This window comes from Pararge aegeria, chromosome 10, assembly GCF_905163445.1.
Source record: "Pararge aegeria chromosome 10, ilParAegt1.1, whole genome shotgun sequence".
NCBI classification, from domain to species: domain Eukaryota; kingdom Metazoa; phylum Arthropoda; class Insecta; order Lepidoptera; family Nymphalidae; genus Pararge; species Pararge aegeria.
Genome location: NC_053189.1, coordinates 8,551,041 through 8,563,299, shown reverse-complemented (window position 1 = coordinate 8,563,299; position 12,259 = coordinate 8,551,041). Strand labels below are relative to the sequence as shown.

The window sequence follows — 12,259 nt, the reverse complement described above, 5'->3', positions numbered from 1 at the left end:
GCGATTTAAGGAATACGACGGAGAACGGGCAGTAGCGTCCTCTGTGCTACCATCTACTGTGACCACCAAGTACCAACTGCCTAGAGTGGTTATTATGGGCAAACCCTCCCGTTGGGAGAGGCTTTTAGTTCAGAATTGTTCATTGAATCATTAGCACCTCAAAGTTTGGAGCCTCATTCTGGAAAATGGAAAACTTATAAGATCTCTTCATTATTTTAATAGAAGTTTGCGTTTGACTGCTTTCTTATCAGATTTATGGGTAATAAGGTTGCAATTCTATGATAGAAGCGCGCTAAATTAGGAAGCACCTTTATAAAAGTGTGTGTAAAAACTTTCTATATTCAAATATACTATTGATGCAAATTTACATAGGCATATATCGAAAAAGCCCTGCTCCCTTAAGTCCAATCTTTATTGATCTGTAAAATAACTAACAAATGGAATTGTTGTTTACTGATATATTTTATTGTTTGTTATTTCTTTTTTTATTGTTTTCTACTTATTGTGTAAATATCTGTGTATTCTTTGTGATTAATTAATGTTTATTGACTATTTTTTGTCCTTTGTCAGCTACAATGAGTCATCGATGACTAACTGACTGACTAACTTAATTGATTTGTGGCATGTTACGGTTGTTAACCATTAATATGGGTGATTTCATTGCGACTATTGCGATATGACTTTGGGTACTGTATATTTGTAAGCTATTCCAAGACGCTTTTACAATCGTTATGACCGTATAAATAAAGGTAGGTGCAGGAGATATTAAGGTTAAATCTCGTTGTTAATTTTATATATCTTGAAAAATAATTCGAGTTCAAGTAGGTTCCCATTCTATGTTATGATTTTTTAAAGCATGACACAATAATAAGTTTATTTTTTTCAAATTTGTCTGTGATATTTTTTTACAAAGACTGGTATTTTATATATTGTTCGAAAGATTAAGTACATAATACAATGTGCACCTACTGCTCAATTATTTACTTGTGTTATTAATTGATGGAGATTAGAGATTATTATTCAGTACGGATTTTTATATAAACGAGTATTTTTAGGACTGGATAATTGTAACTTCATATTTTTTAAATACCATATTTATTTGTATATGCATAGCTATAATAAGTACGATAAAAATCAACCCCCTATAATCTAAATTGTAAAAGCGTCAGTATTGATAAAATATTACTAACATAGTATTATTGTTAGCCATTGATAATGAAAGGGACTTCACAGCTGACGAAGAATGGAGACGCGTTGCTGCGGAAACACAACGGCTCCTTGCGCCAGGAGGCGGAGTTGGCGGGGTTGGAAGTGTAGCTTTACGCACCTCTGCTCCCCTGGGAGCGCCTCTGATACTCTCCCCGCGCATGTCCGGAGGCCCTGGCACCCAAGCTGGGCTGCTTAACGGCACAGGGGGCGCTGCGGCTGGCTTACTGTCTCCTGGGGAGCCAGGACACCAGCTGATCTACGCGTCACCGTATGCTGACTACGCCAACTACGCAGCACTGACGGCCAATCCGCTTCTCACTGAGGCCTACGCCGCTGCTGACCATACGGGTGGGTTGTTCGCCCGCTGATCTTTCCATAAAGCAAACATTCGATAACATCTCTTGCTTTCAAAGTATTGAATCTATCGATCAATTAATTTTAAGGTACAGCATCGACCAAAAACAGCAAGAGATAATCGTGGTTTAACAATTCATAAGCATGAGTTGAACACGTCCAGTATCGTTTTGCAATACGTCGTTTCGAAATTGATTTAACAAAATTCATTCCGAATACTTAAGCCAATGTAAATTATTAAAGCTACGATTAGGTAAACTTTTATATATTTCGAGTAGGTAGGTATGAAGTATTAGTGGATCGATGATTAATCTGAAATATGTGTTTTTTTTTTTATACAAGTATTGGGGAATACATATTTTCTTGACAAATCAAAAAGACGGAATCAACGCATTTTGACGAATTTAATATTTTTGGGATGTTATCGAATGTTACTAAAACACTAACGCTGAAGGTATCGGGTTGCCTACATACTTCCAATAGACTCAAAACGTAGTCATTATATATTTAGTTAGGTACGCAAAAATTTAGTTTTGAAAAATTTAAAATTAAGATGTTTCATAAAAAGTTTTAAGTTTAAAAATACCCTTAAGTATTTAACAGCACGTTATAGAATTCAGTCATTTAGAGAGCATGCTTAATTATTTTTTAGTGTTGAGATTTGTTTTAAGCTTAGCCTGTCTTGCCCGTCTAACATCTGCCTATAAACCCCATTAAAGTTAGGGCTAGTAATGATTTAAAAACAATTCTTTCGATTTAAAATAATTTAATAATAACATTTTTATAAAATATTATAAGTCTTTCGGGTTCGTTTTAAATTCTCATTCAGTCATATTGAGAGCGGTAATAAAATAAAGTTATAATTAGGACCTTAATAACCCCGTAATAATTTAGCAAATCAAATAACAAAGTATCGGTAGAAGTGGCTATTTAAACTAACATACTAATTTTGTACACTTCTTATCGTTGAGCTTCTTGAATTGTATTAAAAAGATGTTTTAATGGGGTTGCAGCGTCGAGATACCTACTTGCTGGCTTTTGACATTGGCCACAATTGCAGACCACAATAAGACACGGCAGGCTTCCAACTTCATCGTTTCGGCCATCGCATCACTTTTAGGACCCAGCATTTTGTTGGAAAAGCAACCTTGCCACAGACTAACTTCTTAAACGTTATAACTTTTCCATCATAATATTTTAATCTGAGCTAGAACTTGTCTCTTATGAAAATAATTCAAAAATCGTCCCAATGTGATGCTGCTGCGAAAGCAAAACGTTTATTATTTATAAATAAACTACTTTTTATGTATTGACGTTTAAAAATATCATATCGGAAATACTTTTAGCCTTTGTCAAGGTTATTTTTACTCGTGCTGGGTCTTCCGTCCTTGACAGATTTTCAAACGCCTCTTCTAAAGTCATAAGAACCATTAACGTAGTTTAAGTATTAAAATTAAGGACGATTTAGTTTAGTAACTCGAACATTATTGTACCTACGTTATGTTATTAATTAAAATAAAAAAACTTTGTTTATTTCTCTTTAGCCGTTTTGTACAGTCATACAAAGTATATTTTGTTTCCGAACAAACAAAGATTATTATTATTTATTATCATTATTTACATGAATTATTTTAACTTATATATTTATTGCAAATTTTATTTTACCGTTGTAACAATGTTATTATAGAACGGCAGTTTATGATTTAAATACCTAGAATGATACTCTAGTTAAATTTTTTTGCAACTGCCAGTAGATTTCTCTAGTTACCGATGTTTCGTATACAATTAGATTTCAGAATACAATATTATTATACAACTAGTATTATATTACCTGCACTCTATAATTTCACTGAACAAAACACCATTCTCTATTGTGATAACCCTCGCTTGTAATAACACTAATCTATTAACAATATTGTAATGTGTATTTTACACATTACATATTAATATTTTGGATCGTCATAAAATAACTTTAAAATCCACATTAATAAAGCGCATGTAATGTGATCTGACCTTTATTAGAGTTTTCCCATATGTGATTAACAAAAAGTGTTTTTAATTTTTTATTAACTCTTAAATTTTCTGAATGACGATATAATGATTCAGACGAACAATCAATCAATTACAAGCAAAAGGGACCAAATAAAAATTAAATTTTACAACATACAACACGTAATATTTTAACTTTTAACAAAACTGACTACTAAATATATTACAAACATTTTTAATAATAGACATGAAAAAACAACATTCTAGACAATTACAAATTTTTCACCTTATAACAATAACGTAACATTGTAACATATTATAGAAATTATCCGAACGAAAATGTTATATTATTGTTATAATATTATGTCGTAATTTATTAATTTATTAGCCATATTATTATTATTATTATATTTATGAACATACCATAGGATTAAGTATTATTTTTTATCTTTTAAAGATTTTTAGTTAGTTTAGAAAAGAGTGAGCTTTATGAGAAAATAATAAACATCCGTTTATTATAGGTATTCTTTTATTCACAAATTTTACATTTTTCAAGGTTATTTAAAGCAGACTTTCACTTGTACCTTGAGCGGATATAGAAATACCTGAAATAATGTTTTATTTTTCCAAAGCAATACAATTTATTATAGATAAATTCTAGGCGTAGATAAGCATAATATTAGAAATTAGTTATGCTGCCAAAATAAACCGTCGCGTCGGTAAATATAAAATTATTAATACGTTGGCAGTATTTTTTTTATAATATCTACTTATTTACTGTATGCAAACGAACAATTGACAAGAGACCTATGATACAACTAATGAGATTAAATTTCTTTTCAGCATTTATTTTTAAAGGCTACCCCCAGGTTGTTCGATTTAAAATGCAGAATGTTTAATTTTAAAACATTTCTATTCAAACTATTTCTTCATTCCTATAAATACGTTACTAATATTATTTTTATTTGTTTAGCTATTTGGATGTTTATTTCTAATTAACTGAACCCTGGGCATGCCATTCGACGCCCATTGGTTGAAAGTTCAAAATGCTCTATTCAGACACAGATGATAAATGTCCTATGCCGCTAGGTATCGTGCGGAGGGCGGGTCGACTGGCGCAAGTGAGGGAGCACCCTTACCAGCGCACTGCCTTACCGGCGCCTTAATTCGTGCGAAAACACTCTCACGCCGCCATTTTGTTCACAAGGTGAGATGCGCGCGTGCCCGCATGCCTTACCATGAATACGCTTGCTTACACATATCGGTGTTATCGGAACGTACGAGTGACCTATCAATCATTGAATCTCAATCCCAATTTTAATAACGCGATACGTCACTTGACCGTTTCAAAGCTTTGTATTTCCTAGTGTGACACGCAGAGTAGCTAGCAATCATATTCGTCGGTAAGAATGCGTGAGTGCCTTCGCTTCGTCGTCTCTCTGTGTTCTTTTTTCTATATTTACCGTGTACTTATTAGTTAAGATTCCGAATAGTTAGTACGAGGATATTATGCCCATCACTACTTCATACCGGATCTGAAGTGACACTGCATAATTGTAACTGTGATTTTTATATTTCTTTTTTTTTAGATTTTTAAACCTGTTACATGTTGTGATGCAAGGCGTTATAACAGTGTTGTTTTTGAAATATTTTATAGTGTTTCGAAGTCGAACATCAGCGTTACCAAATTTAATAATTCTATTTTCTGCTGCTGTTGTAATTTAATATCACAACATGTGCCTTTTTGAGAGTCTCTTATGCATTATCTATGCAAATAGTAGCGTTCTTATATTGTTTAGAAGTATATTCGAGGAAAGAAGGATTATAATTCCAGTGATAATAAAAGTGTTCTTAGTTCAAGTTTTAAATAAATATTTAGCCCAGCTCTCGTGTTCAACTTAGCCAAAATCCTGCACCGGTGCTACATTCGGGTTGTGAAATCCTTCTTTCCTAAGTTTCGCCCAGTATTAGTCAAAGGGAAGAGCATTTTCTGAATTTGTGCCATCGCTCCAGTATTAATCAAAATGCCCCATCCTTTGACTTATGTGACATTTTTTATATTCATCACAAGTTTTCTTAGTCAATATAAGATTTTTATATGAAATTTTTAAGCTAGTTGATTCTATATTTGCCTTAGGTATTATTTTATTTACTTTCTTATTTGAAAGTCTTTTAACATAAGATTAACGCACTTGTGTCCTTGTGGATTTTTAAAAGGCGTTCGATTGCCTATTACGTATTTTCACGCTTTATATGCAATGAATTTGGATAAGATTGCTATCCATTATATTAAAAAGAGATTTATAAAAGATGATGTTTGTGTAAAGTATTTTTTCGATTGTTAATTGTAAATATTAAATGCATTTTCAGAAAATATACATGCAATAAACTGTCTGAAATTTTCAACGTGCGTTCTTTTATTTGTAGCTGGGGCAGGATCGCGATTATTTAAACAAAAAAATATACGTTTACGAAAACAATGAGTTAATAAAGTTGATGACGTGCAGTCGATTTGGTGAATTGTAGCCTCACACAACTAACATGCAACTCCACAAGGCCAAGTTCCCGTATATTGACATAATAATTACGAATTGCACTGTCATAACTGCTACTGTCACTGCAGATTTATATTCCGAGGGGATGCGAACAATTTTGTGGGGATGTTTGATTTAGGTAATTTTTTCTAGCAGGTTCTGCCTTACTTGAATATGGCAAATTTGATCAGATAATCTGACAAAGTAACAATAGACGTAAATCATAAAGTTAAAATTTTTATTGTTTAAAAATAACAATTTAAACCATCTATAAAGTTTTGCCGCTCTGAAGAGCTGTTAATCAATCTGTTTTTACATCCCATCAGATTTATGTCAGATTTTATTGAATTTAAAATTAAAATTGAAATTTTATTATTATTATAACTCTTTATTTGTACACCACATTAAGAATCATACAAGAAAAAAAAGAAACATAAAAATAGAAGTAGAATACAAAAGGCGGCCTTATCGCTTAGTAGCGATAATATATTAATATATTTATCACCTATCGCCTGGCAGATCTTACTGGACTATCAAGTAGCAAAACTACTTTTAATCAAATATTCCCTCAAACCTGCTTACCCTCGGGCCTTTATTTGTAGCTATGTATTTATATTATATGAGTCACTAACATGCAAATATGTAACGACATAATGGATACGTATCACAAACTTATTAACAACTTTGAAATGAATGCTATCATATACAATTATTATTGAATTTACAGCAATGTGTTAATTAAATAACTTACATACTTGCATCGGGGTGTTATGGTTATACATAAGTGATAAATTTATTACCTATGCTTGTTTGTTGTGGGCAGTGTTTGATACGGGTGGATTACGAATGCTTTTCCACCGTGTATCAAGCACGGCTCTTTGGGAACTATTGGGCATTTAATAATATTCTGTAGATTATCATTATCATACTAAATTATTTTAACATTTTTCAACCATTAACTAAGTAAACTAATTTAAGTATACGTTATATAATTTATTAACAGGACCATAGCCAAGTTTAATGTCGCGGCACGAATGCCTGATAGCCTCCCCCGATATGAATTTATCAAACTCTTTATTTTTGTATCCGTACACCATAGACATCGATCTGAGATCCAGTTTCATCGCTTTTTAGCTGCATGGTCGTGCCGGTCCCTTACATGGTATTATACGAGTCGATTTCTCGAGTCCTCTGTCCTCTAATCAGAACTTCTGTTAAGCTGGAAGCACAATAATTTCTAACACCTGTTCCGTATATGTCGCGGCGCGGGCAGCGTAAAAGCGTTGAAGCGTTCGACCTAGCGATCGTGGCTACGTGTGTACGAGCATTACATTTGGACCGATACTAACATCTGTTTTCTCTCTTCTCGTTAACCCGGCTAGGTGCGTGCTAATGGCGCCGACGCACTAACAGGAGAGGCCGCCCGCACCGGACCCTATCTCGCCGCGTAACATTATCATCGGAACATCGACCACCATGTACTCGTAGCTATAGCTGTTGGGCCTTTCACGTTTAACATGTACTATGTATTTTAATAGTCTAACTATTAACATTTATTTGCCTGTTATGTTTATAACAAGATGATCTTTATTAACATTTTTATATTATTTTTTTTATAGTGGCACACGCCATCGACTATATTTACTGTATTGTAACATTGTACTTCTGTTGTCGCTTGACCATGTTGTTGTTGAAGCACGAGTGTTGTTAGGTTACCCTACCTACGGCGGCGCTAAATTTATTTAAAATGTTCTAGTGTTTAGTTATTTATTAGATTTAGATAATATAGTTTCTCGAAATATTTAAAAGTATCAATTTTATTATTATTATTATATTGTTAATCAAATTTGGCGCCGTTATTTGAAACGTTTAGAGAAATTATTGTTTGATTATTCAAAAGTCTAAATTCTAAATTATATTGACTCAATTTGGTAGACTTAATAGAATTTGGATAAGTATAGTTAGCTGTCTGCTATCTGAATGCATGATTATTATTTATTGCACAGGATGTGGGTAAGTTTCTTCTTATATAACCTTACAGTTTTTACATGAATTGTATAAAGAGTATAGTACAAATTACATAAATGTTTTGAAACGGAGATGGGAAGAAACGTCGCGTCTTCATATAATCATGATACGAAAGGCAGGATAGCGGTAACTAAGTGTAAGTATGAGTAACAAATTTAAGGTTTTCTCAAAATGTAGATGAATATAATATCTACATATTCTTTAATTGAACTGATATGATCGAATGATAGTTTTATAAATGTTTTTTTTTACATTTACTCATCAATTCTACACATAGTTTTGGCAATACATAACATACTTTATGCCAAAGAGTGATCAAACACATGTTTATAGTAGTAATTTCTAAGAGCTTACTACTGAACATAAACGTCGAATGTCTTCCTTAGGGTAATATTATACAATCCAGTACGAAAACACAAAAATATGATGTTGGTTATTTTTATATACCAAATGTTGAAGGTGTTTTTCTAGCTATAACTAAAAGACGAATTGCAAATCAATTTGCCTATTGTTTATCTATAAAGGCACTGAATGCTGGATAGTTTAGAAATATTCACACATATTGTAATCATGATTGATGAGTAAATGATATGCACAGATATGAACTTCTTGTTTATCTTTTAGTTTATATACAATATTTGAAAGTAATTTTTATATTTTATACTTTTTAGTGCTAATGTTATACATAACAAATCAAATATTGCGCATCCCAAGTGCCTTAATAATGAAAAATGTTTTTACTTTTGTGCTTCTATAAAAACTGTTAATATCGATTATATTTAATGATAGACGAGATTAAATTATTGTTAACTCTGCTATGTTAATGGTTACACTTGCACTATTTTATGAAATATCGATGAAATAGCTTATTATAGTTTATTTGCGTAATAAATAGGCTCTAACTAGATATGCGCGAATATTAGTTTGGTATTTGGATTCGGCATCTTTTCGGCTAAATTATAAAAATTTTTGCTGAATATTTTCAGTCCAAGCATTTCTATTTTCTTGGCTCATGTAGCCAAAGTGTAGAACAACAAACAAATTATTTTATTTAATGAAAAATATACATTTTTTATGTTAACATAATAATATCTGTTACGGCGTAACAAAAACCCAGTCTGGTTTATCCGTACACCAGTATTCATCGTTAAGCGCTCGGAATTATAAGTAGGTAAAGTATTTTAAAGATACATACAAAATATGACGGGTAGTTCTAAAAAATATAAAAAATAATGATCGCGTTTTAACCAGTTCCACATATCGCACTTTATCGTTTGAGTAAACTTTACACAGGATGTTCCAACTATTTATTATTACATTTATTAGTTTGAAAGAAAATGTCTTAAGTTTCTCCTTTATGTTTAAATCTTCTATTATAAGAGTTATGTTTTATTTCATAACCTGTAATTAGTATAGTCTACATTTATTTTAAACCTTAAATCGACATAAATTTAGGCCATTCAACAATATTGATCTAGCGGTTGAGCTCGAATAATATTCGGTATTCGGTTACTAGGGGAAACCACTATTCAGCATCTCTCGTTCTGACCTGACTCTACCCGCATATTTTAAACTATCGCGATATAAAGTTAACGTTAGAGGGCAGGGTGGAAAATAGAGACACCTCGCCACTACTTTTTATTCGCAAATAAACTGAAAATAATATTTTATAAGTAAAATAGATTTACTTGATTTGAAAGCATATTATTATTATAAGCCTTTGCAATCTCTTTAGAGAATCTCTTGTTACAAGCCGATAATCAAATGACATTTTAATCATCTTGATTGAGAATTTTTGATGGTTTGATTACGAGATATACTTATTATGCAAATATCGAATTAGCCTGAGTTGTTAAGAAAGATAACTAGATTACTCGTAATAACAGGCTTCCCCATTTTTAGGCTATGATGATTAAAGTTCACAATGCGCAAACGTAATTTACGTGACGTTATAAAACATTCAAACTAATAATAAATGTCCAAACTATTAAAAAGTAAAAGGGTTTGGTACGATTAAATTAATTCAAGTGAAATTTGCTTTACTATTCAAAATCTCTGAAATACTTTTTTTTTTTCATTTAAAAAGCCTCTGGCTGATGTTTTTAAGAATCTTGATTACATAAACGTTTATTCCCAACCTGATAAGGTATTTTAATAAGCGATCTTAAAACTCTAACTACATTGTTTTAGATTCTGATTATTAATATCGTTTACTTAAAAAATCGTTGGTGACAACTTTAAATAATGAGGTCTCTAAATTGGTGTTTAGCTAGACGGATGTATGTAAAACATTAACAGATGAAAGCTTTTTATAAAATAAATACCGTTTGATGAAATTCTCAAAATCAAATGCAGTCGCAGCTGGGGCAATTTTTTTCTTATATTATGTAGTTAATTGTTATGTACATAGCTAACATAATATTTTTAGTATTGTTAAAAGCAATAATATGTCAATAAATAATTTACTTTATTCTAACTAACGCTAGTGCAATAGATGTTATTTGAAATTTATATTTTATAGAGAATTCTCAATTCGTCTATACTTACGTTTGAGTGAAAATAAAAATATAGTTTAGCAAGATCTGACGTTGAGATTAATGAAAATATAAGAAACGTTTAGCCGTATAAACTTAACAAAAAAAAAATATTAATAAATGTTGCGAGTGAAGTGTTTAATCGGACATTATTTATAATGCCCGGGAAATATGAATGATGCAAATCTGAATTAGGCAATATGATTTAATATATATATATATATCACATTGTCTCCGTTATGTGAATTTTCTAAGAGACTGATTCAAGGGCCTTAATCAGTTTTTTACTCTAATGTAATTTAGTAATCAATGTTCTACATACAAAAAGGGTTAAGTAGATAGAGGCCTTTTAATCACATTGCGCAATAGTCTCTTAGCAATGTTCATTGTTCTTAATATAAGAAAGGTTTAGGTAATGTGATAAATAAACAATTGTACAATTTTTTTTTCTTACATCTCTTATTATCGTGTTATGCACTATTTATGTTTTCTAAGCATTCGATTAATGACTTCGCCCGTTACTTTAGCATTATAGTTTATTTAGATTTAAGTTTATTAAAATTAAATTAAAGAATATGATTTGTATTTTACAAGATTATTAATCAATGTCATATGGGCGCAATCCCTTATATTTTTCGGAAATAAAACTATGTTGTTTACGTTTTAAATAAATACAGTATCGGAGAGAAATAAGCGATCAAATATTAAATTAAAAAAAACATTTAATCTAACAAACAATAATAAAATAAAAAAAAATCAAATCCTTGAAGTTGTTAACACACTCCGTCCATGATTACTTCGGTATTTAAGTACTTAATATGTTGGTCTCTCGTTCGTATGACCGTAAAATATCAACGTAATTATACATTTGTGTTAACATTTTTTATCTTTTCTACCCTTAATAAACTAGCAATATTTTTTCTTCTTTTCTATACTCTTACTTTATTTCCGAAAAAAAACCGGATAAGGTATTAAAAACCATGTTATCAACAACATTTTATGTTTTTATTTGTAATTTTTTTCTATTAAAATCTCTTACTAAATTATGGCGTCTACGACTATCCCAAGTAATTTTTTTTTAATGATCTGATATAATTTATCTCAAATATCCACCATATTTTCTTTATGGTGCTAGAGTAATGATTCTATCAATAGCTATAAATAAAACTTAAACGGGGGAAAAAAATTATAATAAACCCTTTTAAAATGGCTATTAATTTTTTAATTAAATAATAAAATAAAATAAAAAAAAAAGTTAATTTTTAAGTCCGTTTTTTAATTCTTAGTATATTATAATATTATTGTACAAAACTGAGTAATAAGAAAAAGCATTTACAAAATAACTTGAGGCCATAGTTTTGGATGAGAATTCATCGTCCTGGTCTAACCTAGAGGTTTATATCGCAACGCATTTAAATTCAAATTATGTTCAGCACTATACGAGTGAGCTTTGTATTCACTTACCTATTCAATTTCTATTGTATTTCCGAACGGAACGGAAGATTGATTTGAACTTTCTTAATCGAATCTATAAATAGTGATTAAAAGTGCGTTGTGAAATTTATCTTAAAATATCAATAGTTTATTGTGATTAAAAAAGTTAATATCGTA

At 30.9% G+C, this 12,259-nt stretch overlaps 1 protein-coding gene across 4 annotated transcripts in view; it reads left to right on the top strand.

Moving 5' to 3' along the window:
- The window catches only part of LOC120627104 (protein held out wings), an 82,639-nt gene extending 73,620 nt beyond the window's left edge, over positions 1–9,019 (top strand). For 2 of the 4 annotated variants that reach the window (XM_039894956.1, XM_039894954.1), the window contains exons 6-7: positions 1,234–1,557; positions 4,642–5,958. In XM_039894956.1, coding sequence (XP_039750890.1) covers positions 1,234–1,557; positions 4,642–4,718 — 401 coding nt within the window. In that variant the 3' untranslated portion in view covers positions 4,719–5,958. Of the gene's footprint in view, positions 1–1,233; positions 1,558–2,576; positions 2,794–4,641; positions 5,959–7,468 lie in introns of those variants that run through there. The other 2 variants (XM_039894955.1, XM_039894957.1) reach the window with 2 other exon arrangements.
- Positions 9,020–12,259: the final 3,240 nt, after the last annotated feature.